Below are 17,256 nucleotides of genomic sequence, written 5' to 3'. Positions count from 1 at the left end.
CCCACCAGGCCATCTCAGAGAAGAGCATATCTCTAGGTCGTTGGGCTAGTCTGAATACCTATTCTGAGGAGGCCAGGTCATCAGAGCCCAGGACTTAGTGGGACCTCTGCTGTCCTGCTCGGAGTGGCAGGAAATAGTCGCAAGCCCAACCCAGGGAAGCAGAGATAAGGATGAATAGTACCAAGGAAGCAAGCAGCATGAGGCATGCGCCTGAGTATGGCCCAGGTACCTGAGGGGCCGTGCTGCCCAGGTGAGGCAGGGAGAGCCTTGGCTATAGTGGTGGCCTGCAGGGAAAGGACTGCTGAAGGAGGACACCACCTGCTCCCTACCCAGCCCACAGTGTCAGTGGTGTCTTCCAGGCAGAAAGATACATAATATGGCCAAAAAATAAACAAAGGAACAAAACTTTCTCAGAAAAAAAAGTAAGAAGGTAAGGGTAGGAATAAATTGCATCTACTAGATTCGTGGTGGATCTGGGCAAACTATGACTGGACAAAATTTGAAGGTAAAAAAACTTTTGAAGGGAATGCTACAGGCTGTGAGGCGGAGGACCCTTGACCACTGGAACCTAGGTATGCCCCCTGCCACTCAGGAATGTGGGGCTGCCTGTAGAGGGGGCACCTTCTCTGGTGTCCTTGCTGTCGGGCTTGGTAGCTGAATACAGAAATTGAGTTGTGCATTACTGAGATGGCTCCCTGGGTAACCGCTGCCACAGCACCCACTGGTACATCTGTTCATAGAGTGTAGTGGCATAGCCGATGATGAAGAAACAGTGTCACAGGCAGGAGTACATGTTCGGAGTGCTGGATGGAAAGTCTGGAGCCCAGGGTTGGATCTGTAGCCCTCTGGTAGAGGGCTTGCTGAGCATGTGGCCACCTGACTCTGCCTGTCCTGCATTTGTTCACCAAATGTACCTTCAAGTCCTCAGCGAAGGCAGTGTTCTAAACAAGAGCTCTGGTAGAGTCAGGGATGCCTTGGTGAGAAGACAACAGACCCCAAACAGCTGGGGTTGTGATCTGGGTTGCACAGGAGACACACGGCTTCTGACCTTGCTGTGTACAAAAGGAAGAAAAGCTGGCATCCAAAGCAGTGAAGCTGAAGAATTCTAGGAAGGATGGAGGCTGTGGAAGGAAGCCATGGAGAAGAGTTGTGAGGAAATCAAACCTGGCCAGGATCCTCAGCAGCTCTGAGACAGACTGATGTAGAGGGACCCTGCTGGCCTCTGTCTAGTTTCTTGCCTGTCTGGTCTCCCTGTCTGCTGTGAAAGGATCTCTCAGGCTAAGAGACAAAATGAACAGAAACTTAGAACCCGGGCTTCGGGAGGCTGAAGCCCAAGATCAGGGCCACATCTGGCAAGGACTCTTGTCCTCCTGTGACTGTAGGCAGAGAGGGCAGCAGTCACATGCCTGAATGCTTCTCATCTGTGATCTTCCACCATGGCAGTGCCCTCAGACTCTGTCACCCCTCAAGGTTCCACCCTGCTGGTTCCTCCTGGTGGTGGTCAGATTCCAGCTTTAGGTGGGGCCTGGTCAAACTGAGACCCTTCCCTGGATCTTCTTGGATCTCTGTCCCACACTCAGCTTGAGGGACCCCTGCTCTTGTGTCCCCATTAGGTAGGGCCCAGCCACAACACCCCAGCACTGCTGCCCCTGCTAGCCTCCTCTGTGGCCTGGTGAGCAGCAGCCCCTCCCTGGCCCTTATGATGCATCTTTCTCGTCCCAGCTCCCATGGAAGTCACTTACTAGCATCATCGAGTACTACTACATGTGGAAGACCACCGACCGATATGTCCAGCAGGTAAGGCCAAAGGCAGAGCCCTCCAAAGCCCTTATAGCTGAGACCCTGGGGTGGTTCTTTGTCTTAGATGCTGTGTAAATTTTAGGGTAGCTATTCACAAAAGTCTTCCAGCAGGAGTCAGAAAAGCAGTGATCCCTTCCCACTGCTAAGCTGTGGTGCAGCCAGCCTGCTGACCTGTCTTACCCTCTGTTTTGTTTTAAGAAACGCTTGAAAGCAGCTGAAGCAGAGAGCAAATTAAAACAAGTTTATATTCCCAACTAGTAAGTACTATCCCTGTGTCCTGGGCTGGCAAGGGTAGGTTGTAGGGGACAGCTTGGGGATCCATTGGTACATTAGCAGGCTTGGAGTCTGGGGAGGCCCTGGAGGGCGCTGTGGTACCTATGTGTTGGTTCTTTAGCCCTACCAGTTAGTTGGGCAAGGTAGATCAGGGTCCCAGTCTGTGTGGCCCTCTGTTCAAGCTGAGCTTGGACTTTGACATGCTTTGGATATGGAGTAAAGGTGCTACCCCATGGCAGCCATTCTTAGAGATGTGCAGGGCAGGGCCTGGGTTGTGCACATAGGGCTCTGCCAGGCTACTGTGACCCATGCCCCACCCCTTTTCAGCAACAAGCCAAACCCAAACCAGATCAGCGTCAACAATGTTAAAGCCAGTGTGGTGAATGGCACCGGGGCACCAGGCCAGAGCCCTGGGGCTGGCCGGGCCTGCGAGAGCTGTTACAGTAAGTGCCTGGCCAGTACCTGCCCCAGGGCAGCAGGGTCATGGGGACACTACTGCTGTCTCTATGGTCCCTAGAGGACTCTGTGGCCTGTCCTGGAGGGCCCACCTATGATGGGGCTGTGGCTGTGTTGGGTATGGTTGGGTGGATGTCTGGGAATGGGGGCTCCTTTGGGTGGATATGGGGGATCCTGCTCCTGCCCTGGGCTGGGGGGGAGGATCATGGCAATGGGTGGGGGGACACTGTGGAATGCTCTCTGCATCGTTGGTTCTGCTTAAGAATCCGTCTATTTCCAACTTTGTTGTCCGTAGCCACACAGTCTTACCAGTGGTATTCTTGGGGTCCCCCTAACATGCAGTGTCGCCTCTGCGCATCTTGTTGGACATATTGGAAGAAATATGGTGGCTTGAAAATGCCAACCCGGTTAGATGGAGAGAGGCCAGGACCAAACCGCAATAACATGGTAAGTGAGACACACCCACCTGCCCTGAGCACTGGCCTCGAGTCCTCGGCCCCCAGTCATGGCGCTGTGTCTGGGCGGTGCGCCCCGTTCCGCAGAGTCCGCATGGCATCCCAGCCCGGAGCAGTGGGAGCCCCAAGTTTGCCATGAAGACACGGCAGGCCTTCTACCTGCACACCACCAAGCTGACACGGATCGCCCGGCGCCTGTGCCGTGAGATCCTACGCCCATGGCATGCTGCCCGCCATCCCTACATGCCCATCAACAGTGCAGCCATCAAGGCTGAGTGTGAGTGTCAGGTGGGGGAGGGAAAGGCACTACAACCCACCGTCCTGAGAGTGGCTGATTTCCAGGGCACCTCATCCCCCTGGGGCCAAGTCAGGGTGTAGGTATAGCCCTGGCTCCTGTAGGCGAGCCCTTTATCCTCTGCTTGGTCCTTTACAGGTACTGCCCGGCTGCCAGAAGCTTCCCAGAGCCCACTGGTGCTGAAGCAGGTGGTGCGGAAGCCCCTGGAATCTGTGCTCCGGTATCTTGGTGAGTGAGGGCCACCCAGCTGTGCAGTCCTAGCCCACAGCTCCTCCGTTTGCAGGGACAGTCTTTAGGGCTGCCCTTTATGGTACGCTGCCCTGTGCCAGGCTCAGGCAGATTCACCAGGGCATATACTCCCCCGAGCCCTACCCTGGCAACCTCTCCTAGGTATGGCAGGGGTGGTCACCTACAGCCCACAAGGGAGTCCCTAAGGCCCTCACAGGGACCCTGAGACCCAAGCCAGAAATGGTGTGCTCTGGGGGCTGGGCTGGATTGTCCAGGGCTGAAGTCTCACTGAGTGGAGGTGACTGTCCAGAAAGAACATTCCAGAACTGTGAGCTAAGTGTACTTCTCATGGATACAAGTGGCTTTGGCACCAGCTCCTGTCCACAATGGTCTTGGGCCCCAGGGCCAGCCTCACCCTGTTCTGCAAGGCAGTCTGCTTGGCATCTGACCAGCAGCCGGCCTCTGCCTCAGCTCTGGTGGTATGGATGTAGAGCTAGCTGATGGACCTGCTGTGCTTATAGTCACGTCTGGACCCTGGTACTGCTCACCCTTCCTGAGTAGGCTGGCTAGGTAGCAGGTCATCCCTGCCAGGTTGCCACCCTGTGAGGTGAGCCTAGAACCCCTCCTCTAGTGGACTTTCTGAACCCCAGCCTCAAGGTCTCTCTGTATGAGTTTGCCCCTGGTGTGGGTAGGCCAGTCTTCAGCATGAGCCTTGTGGGCTGCCATCTCTGGACCTGCTGGATGACATCCCTCCCTTGCTATCTCCTCAGAGACTCACCCCAGACCCCCAAAGCCTGACCCTGTGAAGAGCACATCCAGTGTGCTCAGCAGCCTGACCCCTGCCAAGTCGGCCCCTGTCATCAACAATGGCTCCCCCACCATCCTGGGCAAGCGGAGCTACGAGCAGCACAATGGTGTGGACGGTGAGTCCAGTGGGCGCCCACCCTTGCACAGAGGCTGGGCAGGGCCTGCTGGCCCTCAGCTCACACAGCCTGGTCTTGTCTGGCTCCTATTGACCGTGTTTTCTCTCCTCTCTCTCCCGGCCCTTGGCGCTGCCAGGCAACATGAAGAAGCGCCTCTTGATGCCCAGTAGGGGTAAGGCCTGGGCGGCCACTGGTGGGTGCTGTGGCTGAGCCCCGTCGTGATGCCTGTGTGTGCTGTCTGCTCGCGTGGCGGGCGGCTTGGGGCGTATCCAGGGGCAGTCCACACAGGCCCAGTGAGCTCTACTTGCATTTAGTAGAATGCCCGTGAGTCTGGGATTCTGGCCCTCAGCCTCTCCCAACCCATGCTCTGTTAGTGGACTGTCCTTGCATGCGTGGCCCTGTTGTCCCTGCAACCATCGTGCTGTGATTGCCCGCATGCCTAAGCCTCGCTCATGAAGGTACCTGCGCTGCCTGCAACCCCCTTTCCACACTCTGCCAGTCAGGATGACAAGGATGAGTAGGGTGTCTGCAATGGCTGTGACGCAGCTGGAGGGTGCATGGTTTGGCACCTTCACTCTGAGGACTTGCCTTAGTGCTGCCCTGCTGGAGTGGGGGCTACAGGATCCCTGCCCCCTCTGAGAGGAAGTGTAGGGTTGAGTGGTATTGTGACATGGGGGATTGGGGGGCACTGTTCGAGATCCATGGACGCCCAGGAATGGGGCTTCTGTGTGCCTCCTGTAGTACGAGGGTCAGCAGAGTGGGCCTGCCTAGGCTCATCTTGGCTTCAGGCCAGCACTATGGCTGAGCGAGCCAGCCTAAAGCCCAGGAAGCATTGGCCATCCAGCCATATCTGTCTTTGGATGCTGCTCGGGAAGCCCTATAGATGGACTGTGGTGGCAGGGTGAGCTCAGGCTTCCACCTGGACCCATGCTTCTCTCTCTGCTGGCTGCCCATCACAGTAGAAAGTTGGGGAGGGTCTTACCAAACCCTCAGATCTTACAGACACAAAGCAAGTTCTCAGTAGCTGGTCTTTTTTGTTGTTTAAAAAGCTTTTCATAAACAAGTTAAAGGTCCAGTTGCTCCTATTGAATTTTTCAAAGCCTACATATTTTAATCCCAGTGTATATTCCCTGAGATGTGTCCTGTGGTAAGCAACCCCGGGAAATGGCCCCTGCCTGCCCTTGTGGAGTACTGCATTGGCCTGTGCCTGGGTGGGACAACTCCCAGGTCAGAGAGGCAGCTACATGAGACTGTCAGTTTTCAGAGGCTGAGAGCCTGGCCTGGCTGGGTGGAGATAGCCCCAGCCTGAGTGGCCTGGCTTCTGAGGGCTGCTGCAGGGAGGGCCAGGGCTAGGGGTTTTTGGCACGGGTGGCCCTGTCTAGCCTGGGCAGGGGTGAGCTCAGGGCAGGGGCTGGCCACCTGCACCACGGGGCCTTAATGCACTAACTGGCGCCCCACCCCATTTGCTGCTCTGTCCCACATGCCTGGGCTGCCTATCACGCGTGCTGCTCACTAACACTAGCTTATGTCTTCTTTCTCTGCCGCGTTCCCCTGGCAGGCACTTACCTGGGTAAGTAGCTGGTCACAGGCCTGGTTGGGGTACCTGCAGGCTCCATGAGCGGCCTGTCCCACCTGCCCTGCCCTTGTACATATATATCCCCAAGGAACTGAGCCAGCCGGCCAGAAGGACCAGGCTAGCATAGCAGTCCCTAGAGAGTACCTTATATTGGAGTTGGTGTGCTTTAGAGGAGGGTGGGGAGCATCCCGTTTTTAGGTGGTATAAAAGTGGAAGAAGTGGGGAGAACCCTGTATTGGTGGAGAAGGGTGAGGAGCACTGCATATTGGAGACAATGTGTGTGGGGGGGTACCCTGTGTTGGAGGTAGTAGAGGGGAGGGACTACACCATGTGTTGGAGGTGGTATATGGTGGAAGAAGTGGGAGCACGCTGTGTTGAGGTCAGTGGGAGGGCTGGATAGACTCCTCCCTTGAAGGGGAGACCTCAGTGCTTGGGGAACTGAAGGACCCACACCAAGTGAGGCACCTGTCCTGTCTTGTATGGGGTAGACCCTCCAAAGGCCAGTGCTGGGTCCTGCTCTCAGGTGGCCTAAGAGTCAGTGGTGGCCCTGGGTTGGCCCAGCTGGAGCTCCATATAGGGCTAGGAGCCCAGGTCCAGTGACATCTCTCCCAAGCTCTTCGATAGCACATCCCTGGGGGCTGTCTGTGGGCAGCTCTGCTTTCTGGGGTGTGAGCACCTGGAGAGGGGCCCAAGGTGTGTTGCTGGATATGCAGCTATGCCCTGTGGCACCTGCTTACTGTGAATGCCAGGCTTCATCTGTCCTGGCTCCACTGGGGGCCCGTGGACAGCCCATTTTGGCCCATGGAGCTTCCTGCTTACAGCCTGAGCTGCTGTGCCTTCCACTGGCCAGCACAGGGCTAGCCTCAAAGCCTGGCATCATCTCTACAGCTGCCTGGCTAGAGAGCTGAATACTCTCATCCCCCATGTTCCCGTTGTCAGGCTGTGTCCTCTGTCCATGGAGAACCATCTGTGTTGTCAGGAAGTGATGCCCCTGTCTCAGCCTCAACTCTGCCCTTTTCTCACCAGGTCTGACAAACCATGGACAGACCAGGCACATGGTAAGAGGAACAGGGGGCAGCATGGTACTGAGTACGCACTGCAGCTTGCTCCATGCTCGGTAACATCTGGGAGGCTGGGTGGGACCCAAGAGGCTATGCTAGGCCCATCTGTTTGGGGCCCAGACAGTCCTCAAAGAGCTCCTGCTTGTCCTGGGTGTGGTCTGCTGGCTGCATATTGGCAAAATAGGTTGGCTGGCCCTGGCTCCCTGGGGCGCTGCTCCTAGGGTGTGGGTCACTGCATGGAGGCCCAGGGGCTACCTCATACCCTTCCTTTGCTTCAGGGACCAAGCCGTAACCTCTTACTCAACGGAAAGTCGTACCCCACCAAAGTGCGCCTGATCCGGGGGGGCTCACTGCCCCCTGTCAAGCGGCGACGGATGAACTGGATAGATGCCCCAGATGATGTGTTTTATATGGCCACTGAGGAGACCAGGTGGGGGGCTGGTTTAGGGCAAAAGGGGGTGGGCAGGGACCATGGTCGCCTTCCAGCCCTCACCCCTTCCTCCTGCTCACAGGAAGATCCGCAAGCTTCTCTCGTCCTCAGAGACCAAGCGTGCTGCCCGCCGGCCCTACAAGCCCATCGCCCTGCGCCAGAGCCAGGCCCTGCCACTGCGGCCACCCCCACCTGCTCCAGTCAACGATGAGCCCATTGTCATTGAGGACTAGGTGGCCACCTGCCCCTGGCCTGCCCAGCGCTCCGCCAGCCCCATGTCTGTTTCTGTGAGGCCTGCACGGCTGGGTGGCCTTTTCCCCTGCCAGCGCTGCCCACCCACCCTGGACCCTACACCCTGCGTTTCAGTAGTGCCCCACCTCCGCCCTCCCTCACAGACCGCTCCTTCGGCGGACATTGGGGAAGAAGTGCGCTTTAACTTATTCCAAGAATGCCAAGGAGTCGGGTTTTTTTTTTTTTAGCTTTGTGTTTACTTTTTGGCTGGAGCAGAAAGGAGGAGTGGCCCCAGCAAAGTGTGCTGTGGGGCTCTTGCCTGGGGCCAAGCCCAAGGTTTTTGTTGTGTTCTGTTGAAGGTGCCATTTTAAATTTTATTTTTATTACTTTTTTGTAGATGAACTTGAGCTCTGTAACTTACACCTGGAATGTTAGGATTGGTGCAGCTGGTGATGGCCAGGCTGCCTGGCAGGGTTGGCCCCTTGTCTTTTCAAGTAATTTTCATATTAAACAAAAACAGAAAAAAAATCTCATAAAAAGGAAAAACCCAGCCCTACTCTGTCTTTCGTTCCTCTGGCCATAGGTTCTCCCTGTCCCCAGCACCTTAGACAGTTTCAGGGCCTGCCTTGTCAGGTTGGGACACCTTCTCACATGGTGGTCCCAGAGCCAGGCCCTCTGGGGCATGAGGGCACACTGGGCCACTGGCTCTGCCCTGGAGGAGCCCGGCCCTGGGCAGATGAGCTGAGCCAAGACTGCAACAAGGGAAGCCTGGCTTGCACAGGGAGAGGAGGGAGAAGGCTGAGGCATGAAGATCCCCATAAATTCAAGGCCAGCCCAGACTGCAAAGCAAAACCTGGTCAAAACAAAAAGGCTGACCCTGCCACCAGGATCATGTCACAGGGTTGGGGCCTACCCTGGAAGAGCCCTGCCCCAACGACTACACCTGGAGCTTTCTCAGGCTTGCTGAGATGTCACAGCTAGGCCCTGCTTGGAAACCCTCCTTTTGCTTGTCCCGTGCCCACCCTCATAGAGACAGGTACTAGCTAGACCAGCTTAAGGCTTTGCCCTGGCTGGCCCTGTTCTGGGGGACAGTGGGCTCTTCTCCCTTGCCACAGCTCCAGGCACTTGGGATGTGTGGAAACCTCCAATTAAAATAGAAACCACTTCTGTTCCTGGCCTGGAACAAAGATAAGGGGGTAACCGCCTCCCTCTTCCAGCCTGTGATGGGGCCCAACAGAGTGACAGCCTCAGGTGTTGGGGACAGGCTGCATTGCGCACTACCCATCCTCCCAGGAGCTTTGAGTCAACAGTCTGCCCCCATGGTCTTGGAGAAAGCCTCTCAGGCCTCTTCCAGCTTGGGGTTTGAGGGAAGGGAAGTGGCTCTAGGCTGGTGAGCCTGGCATCCTTCTCCTCAGCCATGAGAGGAGTTTCTCCCAAAGCTGGCCTTTTCTGGACATACTGTGTGTGGACAAGGACAAGTTCAGCTTTGCTGAGGAGCCAGGGGTACCAGGCTTTGTCCATTCCACTGTGCTGGCTGCTGTACCCACTGTGGGGCCAAGTTCCTTCTGCCTGTATCTGTCTCCCGGTGGCTTGGGGGTCTAAGGTTAGGAATGGGGGCTGGGCACAGACTGGGATGGCAGGGTCCCAGGAATGGGTTTTCCACTCTGCTTCTCACTGTTCCTGCAGCCCAGGGCAGGCCCTCCCAGGGGGGCAGGTAGACATGCTCCAAGGGATTAGGGGGGATGTCAGGGGACCTGCCAGTTCCACCTGTCCTGCCAAATCTACCTCAGTACCACCTAGTCTGGGCTTCTCCATCCACCACTGGCACAAAGCTGGGTTCCCTGCAGCAGAACAGGACTGGGCAGCAGGGCACCATGTCTGGGGGGGGGGGGGATGGAGACTGCCCTGTGCCTGGCCACCTAGGTTCCTGCCTGCTTCCCCTGCACCTAGCCCTTTGCCATACCAGGAGTCCATCTGGTCCTGTTACTGCCCAGCCTGTTACCATGGCCTTGAGATAGAGGCCCAGGCTACTGTACTGGGTCCACTGACCCATGGCCCTTTCTACAAACCCAGAATAGCTCCTTAGCACCAGGGAGCCTGTAGCCTTGACCCAAGGACTGATAGGGTGCGGGGGGAGCAGCACTCCCGACCCAACCCGCTCCTCTGCTGCTACCCTTTGAGCAGGAACTCTCCGAGCCCCCTCCTAGAAGACTCCTGTGCCCAGCCAGCCCATGCCATCCTACAAATGTCATTTGTGGAGTGCTCAGGAGAGTGATGCTTAGGGTTCCAGCATTCCTGGACCAGGCGGACCTAGAGGACACAGTAATCGTTACTGAGTGGGGCCCAGGGCTATGAAACTAGCCCGAGCAAGGAGCAGGCTGTGGGTGAAAGGCCCTGCCCATCATCTCCAGCCTTGGCTGGCCTGAATCCAGAGGTGCCTAGGGGGAGCTGGTTAGGCTGGTCAGTCAGGCTTGGGGAAGCATATTTTTCAGGCTGCTGTCACCATGGAAATGGCAGTGCCTGCAGGCCACTTAAGGAAGGACAGGGAGACCAGGAAGGCAGAGTCACCTGGTTCCTTAAGGCTCACGACATACTATACCAGGGACCTGCAGCAGAAACAAAGGCCACTTGGTCTGTGTCCTTGGCTGAGCAGGTGCACCAGGCAGGGGGAAACTAAGTCGACCTCAGCGTTTGCCAGGGCCTGGCAGACACTATGCAGTGGGGCAGGGGCAGGGGACAAAGCTGTTGGTTGCCCAGACTCGGCCTGGTCATCAGGGCTTTCAGTGGGTGGGGGATGTTTGTTCCACTGGCGCATGGCCCAGCTTGAACTGGGGAGTGCAGAGAAGGTTCTGTGAGTCCAGGGTGGGTCCCAAGTACCCATCCCTTGCACGCTGGACCTGCCGGGCACCAGGATGGAGGAGGAGAGATGGGAGAGGTCAGTCAGGAAAGGCCCTCGGGAGAATTGGGAGCCCGAGGAGTTCCTGAAGGTTGGCAGGGTAGGAGCCGTGATCTGACTGGCTAGTTTCCAGCTCTGCTGCCTACTGCATGCCTGAGGCCGGAATGGGTGCAGCTGGGATTCTGGAACCCGGCATCTCGGCAGGTGTCAGCTCACACCCATGGCACTGGTGGGACTGCGTGGGAAGGAGCTTCGGCTAGAGAGCACCCCTTCCCGCCTCCCGTCCCCTCCTACGCTGTCCGCTCTGATTTTGGAACTCGGCGCCTCCCAAGAGCCCGAAGTCTGTCTTCAGCACCACAGACAGGACCGTGGCGCCCAGCCCGCCCACACCTAGACGCTCCGCTCCAGCGGCCGTTGCTATGGAAACTGGGCAACAAAGGGAGGCGGCGCCGCTGCAAGGCGGGCTGGAGTGAGGATAGGGGTATGGGGGGGGTGCGCACAGCCACCGCCCAAACGCCAGGGTGTGTTCCTCGAACCCGGGGGCAGCTCGCGAGGGGGCGCCCTAGGCGAAGCCTCGACGTTGCCATGGAAACTCGAGGGTGAACTCTTGGCCGCGGCCTCTTAGCCTATGTCGGTGGTGCCCAGCTGAGTCTCCCGTGTCCTAGCCAGTTGCGCCCCGCCCGCGGTGCCCCCGGCACCCAGGCCAGCCGTTGGGGGGGTAGGGAGGAACAGGGTCCCGAGGCCACGCCCAGGACACGGAGCCAATGGCAGGCCCGCAGGGGCGGGGGCGAGGGGGCCGGGCGGGCGGGCGGCGGCGGGGGGGGGGGGGGGGTCCGGGCGGGCGGCGGCGGGGCGGGGCGGGGCGGGGCCGGGCCAGGCCGGGCGGTGGCGCTGAGAGGAGAGCGGGCGTAGGGCGCGGGCTGACCAGACGCACGGACCATGGCCTCCAAATGTCCCAAGTGCGACAAGACCGTGTACTTTGGTGAGTGCCAGTCCTTCCATCCCGCCCTGCCCACGCGTGCTGGCTCGCCGCACTGCCCACACGGGCGTGGCAGGGGTGGGGCTGCCCACGCGGGGACGGCCGAGGCGAGTTGCTCAGGTTCTTCCAAGACCATCGCTGTACTGTACGGGTGGGCCCGGCAGAGTCGTGGGGGCGGGCGGGCCGTGATCTGGGATCGGCCCGGGCTCTACCGTCTCGGGACCCGCTTACCGCCAGCGCAGGATTCGAGCCGTGACCCAAGCCCCTTCACCGTCTCCCCGGGACGCGGGGCCAGGGCCAGTGGCGTCTTGATTCTATCCAGGCGGGGGCGACCTTAGCCTACGCCTCCCGCGTGTCCCAACGCGCTCACTCTCTGGGCGAGTTGCCCGGCGGCAGGTTCCCAGTGGAGGTGGATGGGGTGGAGCGGGGATGAACCTGAGTTGTGGGTCCCGCGAGTTTGAGAAAGCAGCAGGTAGCCAGGATCCCGGGCTCCTGGAGTTCTGGATGGCCGAGTGCAGGTAGGCGGAAAGGGCTGATCCTCCCTCCCACGTCCAGGAGTTTCCCGTCCCCCGCGCTCCCACAGCCCCCTGGCCTGTTTGGTGTAGTCCTTGGTCTGCACCTCGTTTTCTGCTTCTTCTTGGCTGACCCTCTCCACTTCGCTACGGAGGGACAGAGGGGGCCAGCCAGACTAGGGGGGTGGCAAAAGGGCTGGACAGCCAGGGTCCCTTCCCTGGTCATCTTAAGAACAATGGTCGTTGGCCTCTGAGTTTCCCTGCCAGTTGGAGGAGGGGAAGCCACACAGTGGTTTGCTGTTCCCAGGAGGAAGATCCGGATTTGCTGGGAGAGCTTCTGGCCTGGACGGTCCAGGGGCTTCCTGCTGCCTCTTCAGGAGCTAGCCCAGACTTCCTCCTTGTTCCAGAGAGGGCTCAGGGTGGGGATAGTCTCCAGGCCCTCCATGTCTCTGCCCTGGGCCTTGCCAGCTTGGAGCTCTTGGGGCCTGGTCCAACAGGCAACCCGGAAAAGCGCTGTGCTTGGGCTCTCATTGGGAACACAGGCCCTCAGACACAGCTGGCTTCTGTCCTCCTGAGGCAGTGGCAAGGTACTGGCAGGAGTTCCAGGATCTTGTGCCCCAGTAGCCCACCCTGGAGTGGGAACATTCTAGGGGACCTCAGGGTGCCATGCTTCTGTGTCCTGTAGAGCACAGGCAGCTGGGGAGGGAGCTAACTCCTCAAAGCCATTAGCCTGATCGATCTTCTGTTCCCAAAAGATCCTCTGTTCCCAACTCCAGCCTGTAACGTAGTCATTGACCCAGCCAGCGGTCTGCAGGTCAGCTGTCTGCCCCAACATGGCCCATGTCCCAGAGCTGGCTGGGGCAGCATAGTTCTGGCAGCCTTGAACTGCAGCTGCCACAGCCACCGATGGCCATCCCGACAACCTCCTTATCACAGTGCTACCAGAGGACACCAGGGCAGTATGGGAGCCAAGTCTGACTTCCTCCCAGCTGGCCCTGCCTACCCTAGTCCAGACAGAGCCTTGCAGAAAACTGAGCAGATATTGCCCTGTATTGTGGGGACATGCGTGTGGGGGTGTTCCAGGAGGAGGCCCAATGGGCCATGCCTAGCAGCTTTCCTCAGGGCCTTGGAGAACAAGACTCAGACCCACTGGGGCCACTTGGAAGATCCAGGTTTGCTGTCCTTAGATCAGTACCTCTGTGCCTCTGAGGTAGACTGTGTCCTGATGGGGGTGTCCAGGAGAGGCCTGGCCAGTGAGAGGACACTTTGCAACTTAGAGAAGAGCCCTATGCTACTGCTGCCCAATGGGGTGGTTTTATCCTAGCTGGTGACGCCTCCAATCTGGCCCCTTCCCTGTGGAATTCCAGCCCTTCTTCCTGCCCTACTCTCCACCCTTTTCCTGCCTCAGCCCCATGAGGACGCCTGGTTTCCGTCCATTGGGAGGTGACTGAGCATCCCCCCACAGGCTGGGGATGGCAGGCACCTGGTCCTCAGCAGCTGGCCTCAGACCTTTGGCGCCCAGGCGGCAACTGGAGGCGGCTGGGTGGGGGAGATATCTGGACTTAGGAAGAGGAACCAAATATAGACAGATGGGGTCCTGCTTGGGGTCCCATGGGAGGAGGATTAGCTTTCCCAAAGCCCAGGCTGGAGGCCCAGGGCCTCCCCTCAGCTCATTTAGGGCCTCTTTGGGGAGGGGCTGTCGGGGATGGATGTGAGGGAAGACAGGTATAGGGAAAGCAGATGTGAGGGCACAAGTGTCAGGAGGCAGATATTCCAGGGACAGCAAGCAGATGTTGAGGAGGTGCAGGTGAACCCAGGAGTCACGCCTGACATGGAGGGGTGACAGATGCCTGTAACTGGGGTATATAGGGAGGACAGTCCGGGCCAGTGGGTACAGAGCAACCTGACCCCCACCCCTCTACAGCGGAGAAGGTGAGCTCCTTGGGCAAGGATTGGCACAAGTTCTGCCTCAAGTGTGAGCGCTGCTCTAAGACGCTGACACCGGGGGGCCATGCAGAGGTGAGCAGGGAAGGGGGGGTAGGAGGAAGTGGGAGGGTCTGGATCTGCGGCCTGACCATGACTGCCTTCCTCCCAGCACGATGGGAAGCCTTTCTGCCACAAGCCCTGCTATGCCACGCTGTTTGGACCCAAAGGTGATTGTCATAGGCTGTGACCTCTGCTGACACCAGCAGTCCTGGTGGAGGGTGGTACTTTGGTCCCATGGTTCCCAGAAAAGCCTGGGTGGGGTGAGGTTTGTGTTCCCCAGCCACTGACTCCCAACACCTGCAGGTGTGAACATTGGTGGTGCAGGCTCCTACATCTATGAGAAGCCCGTTTCTGAGGGTGCACCAGTCACCGGCCCCATCGAGGCCCCTGCAGCCCGTGCTGAGGAACGAAAGGCCAGTGGCCCCCCAAGGGGGCCCAGCAGAGGTGGGGGGTCCTTGAGTGCCAGGGTGGAAGTTGGTGGGGCTTCATTGTGCCAGGGTTCTTTGATTGCACTGACACCACCTGCCTGCAGCCTCCAGTGTGACCACATTCACTGGGGAGCCCAACCTGTGTCCTCGCTGCAACAAGAGGGTCTACTTTGGTGAGTGAGCTTTGCCCTGCCCTGCCCCTGTGAGTCTGTGGACGGCCTTGTCACCTGCCCCTCCCTTGCAGCTGAGAAGGTGACATCTCTGGGCAAGGACTGGCACCGGCCATGCCTGCGTTGTGAGCGCTGTGCTAAGACTTTGACACCAGGGGGTCATGCAGAGGTGAGCATGGATGGGTTGAGTCCCCAGGAGAGTTGGGGACCAGGAGACCCCCAAGGTGAGCAATCCTGAATTGACCTTGGAGCTGCAGGGCTCTTGGGAGGCCACAGGTCATGGCATGTCTGTTTCTGGGGAGTGGGGAGAAGGGCTGGTGCCCAGTGCTCTTGTCCTCATCCTGCCTGCAGCACGATGGCCAGCCCTACTGCCACAAGCCCTGTTATGGAATCCTCTTTGGACCCAAGGGTGAGTGTGGCCAGGGGTGCAGGGTGCATGTACTCCTTCCTCCTGTCCAGGCCCCAGTTGGTCCCTGGTGGACCACTCAGCTTCCTGTCTCCATAGGAGTGAATACTGGGGCTGTGGGCAGCTACATCTATGACAGAGACCCCGAAGGCACCGTTCAGCCCTAGGTCTCCGCCTTCTGTGGGCTGGGACCCATCTGCCTCCAGCTGGCCCTGCCTGGACCCCTTGCCTGACTCTGTGGGGGACAGTAACCTGCTGCCTAGCCCTGCCTTAGTACAGCTCACCTGCCAGGAGGAGGCAGGGACCATCCACAGAGCTGCCCAAGCCCAGCCCATACCCTGGTGTGTCCCCCATCCCAGGGCCTTGTGTATCCCCACACCCCCTTGTGTGTCTGCCTGTTTTGTGTATTCCCCTGCCCCAGTATTCTCTGTGTCTTGTGTGTCCCATGACCTCGATGGCTTTATGAGGTGGCTTTCCTGTCCTCCTCCCGCGCCTATACTTGCCCACCAGTATTATTTATGCTGCAGCTTGCCGGTGATGGCCACGTGCTCACAGCATCTCTCTGGCTGGGGTCACCCCTCTCTTTGGCCCCCATGCCGTCCCCCTGTCACATAGCTCACACTTCATCCTAAGACTTGCAGTTAATAAAGGTTTGGGGATCACAGGACTCAGCTGTGTGTCTGTGGTTGTAGGTTGCGTGTGACTGTAGAGTGTCTCTTCCTCTTGTCAGTAGACATCTGGGAGGGTTGGACTGGGTGGAGGAAGGGGTATCCCAGGGAGGGCCCAGGCTGAGGGCAGGTGGAGTAGGGTCATTTCTGAGGCCCCAAGGAGGTGATTACTGCAGCTGGATCCAAACTTTGAAAAGAGCAGGGAGCATAGATTCAGGAGCATGAGGTAGGGCAGGTGATCAGTGAGCGGGGCACCTTGTCCAGAGAATGTCAGAGCTTTTAAACTGATGGATTGGGGAGCAGGTGAGGGGTAGGTGGGCAGCTGAGGGGCAGGGTCCCAGAAGGTTGGAGGGGTATATGCAGGACAGGCCTAGCCTCTCCCAGGATGACATCTTCTTTACTTGACTGGACTCTAGTGGGTGGAGATGGCTTACCCAGGTGAATGATTGGGGTTTGCAGCCTGTCTCTGCCCAAGTAGCAAGGTCTAGAATGATAAAGGAAATTGTCTTGGCTCCACACGTCACCCAGATTCCGTCCTGGATACCTGGGGGCCTACAGCCTCCTCACTGGGTGCTTCCTCCACCCACCACTCTGAGGATGCCCACGAGAGGGCGCACCTGTCCTTCACTGAGCAGCTGCTGTGGAGCCTGACCTGCCCTGGGCTCGGACTCCTGCTCTAGTGGGCACCACACACCGTTGCCACCTGGGGCAAGGGGCTTCCACATCTGGCCACCCCACAGCAGTGTCCTTCAGGCCTGTGCAGCCATCCTCCAGACCACAGGCTGGCATGGCTGAGGCTGGAAGCCAGGCCCATCATCCTTCGAGCAGCACATGTGTCCCTGTCCCTGCATGTGGGGCATGGGCTGGCTCTGTCTGGCAATGCCCCTGCTGCCCCCCAGGCAGCCTGGATTGTAGCCAGCACATTTCCTCTGCGAAGGAGAGGTAGAAGATGGTATCTGCATTAACTCCTGCTAAGAGATGCAGCTGGGACCCCTCCCTGCAAGGAGTCAACTTCTGCTCAGAACTCACCACGCAGGAGCCCACCCCACACTCCTGGTGCAGGGGAATGTTCTGATCTCTGCTGGATGGGAGAAAACCATAGAGGAGATGCTCTCTGAATCCAGGGCACAAAACCTCATTGGGCTGGGTGGAGCTGAGAGACTGTGGTCTTGCCTGCAGATCAGCAGATCTGTCCCTTAGCCCTGTGGCCAGCATTGCTCCCCCACCCAGGCGGGAGCAGACAGGACCAGGCCATTTCCTGCTGGGGAAGATGACGCTGCTGTGTTTGTTTCCCAGGGGTTGCCATGGAAACCAGGGCGTTGCTGCTACTGTTTGGGCTTTGTTGCTGGGTGGTGGCCCGTTCAGTGGCATCAGCTCCTGATTCCCCCAGGATGGAAAGGAGGGGGACTGGATGCTTTTGCCCTGGGATCCAGCTCTCCCCACCTCTCCAGGAGGTTGCCCACAAGCCTTACTCTTGGACCCT

At 58.5% G+C, this 17,256-nt stretch overlaps 2 protein-coding genes across 2 annotated transcripts in view; both read left to right on the top strand.

The window, feature by feature from the left end:
• Mta1 (metastasis associated 1) overlaps nucleotides 1-8,274 on the top strand; it is a 54,479-nt gene extending 46,205 nt beyond the window's left edge. Inside the window, exons 12-23 of the mRNA XM_023705651.1 lie at nucleotides 1,723-1,797; nucleotides 1,999-2,057; nucleotides 2,401-2,516; nucleotides 2,825-2,976; nucleotides 3,072-3,261; nucleotides 3,418-3,507; nucleotides 4,278-4,430; nucleotides 4,567-4,602; nucleotides 5,989-6,000; nucleotides 7,033-7,064; nucleotides 7,346-7,497; nucleotides 7,580-8,274. Of these exons, the coding sequence (XP_023561419.1) occupies nucleotides 1,723-1,797; nucleotides 1,999-2,057; nucleotides 2,401-2,516; nucleotides 2,825-2,976; nucleotides 3,072-3,261; nucleotides 3,418-3,507; nucleotides 4,278-4,430; nucleotides 4,567-4,602; nucleotides 5,989-6,000; nucleotides 7,033-7,064; nucleotides 7,346-7,497; nucleotides 7,580-7,730 (1,218 nt within the window). The 3' untranslated portion in view covers nucleotides 7,731-8,274. The remainder of the gene's footprint in view (nucleotides 1-1,722; nucleotides 1,798-1,998; nucleotides 2,058-2,400; nucleotides 2,517-2,824; nucleotides 2,977-3,071; nucleotides 3,262-3,417; nucleotides 3,508-4,277; nucleotides 4,431-4,566; nucleotides 4,603-5,988; nucleotides 6,001-7,032; nucleotides 7,065-7,345; nucleotides 7,498-7,579) is intronic.
• Nucleotides 8,275-11,501: 3,227 nt separating this feature from the next.
• Nucleotides 11,502-15,772, top strand: LOC101560046 (cysteine-rich protein 2). The gene is made up of 8 exons (XM_004645365.3): nucleotides 11,502-11,606; nucleotides 14,040-14,134; nucleotides 14,211-14,268; nucleotides 14,405-14,545; nucleotides 14,634-14,702; nucleotides 14,774-14,868; nucleotides 15,051-15,108; nucleotides 15,205-15,772. Exons 1-8 carry the CDS (start codon nucleotides 11,564-11,566, stop codon nucleotides 15,270-15,272), a joined length of 627 nt encoding a protein of 208 aa, XP_004645422.1. The 5' UTR covers nucleotides 11,502-11,563; the 3' UTR covers nucleotides 15,273-15,772.
• The last annotated feature ends 1,484 nt before the right edge of the window (nucleotides 15,773-17,256 follow it).

Source organism: Octodon degus, unplaced genomic scaffold, assembly GCF_000260255.1.
Source record: "Octodon degus isolate 3935 unplaced genomic scaffold, OctDeg1.0 scaffold00226, whole genome shotgun sequence".
NCBI lineage: Eukaryota > Metazoa > Chordata > Mammalia > Rodentia > Octodontidae > Octodon > Octodon degus.
Note: the sequence above shows the minus strand (reverse complement) of the source record. Positions and strands in the feature narration are given on the sequence as shown.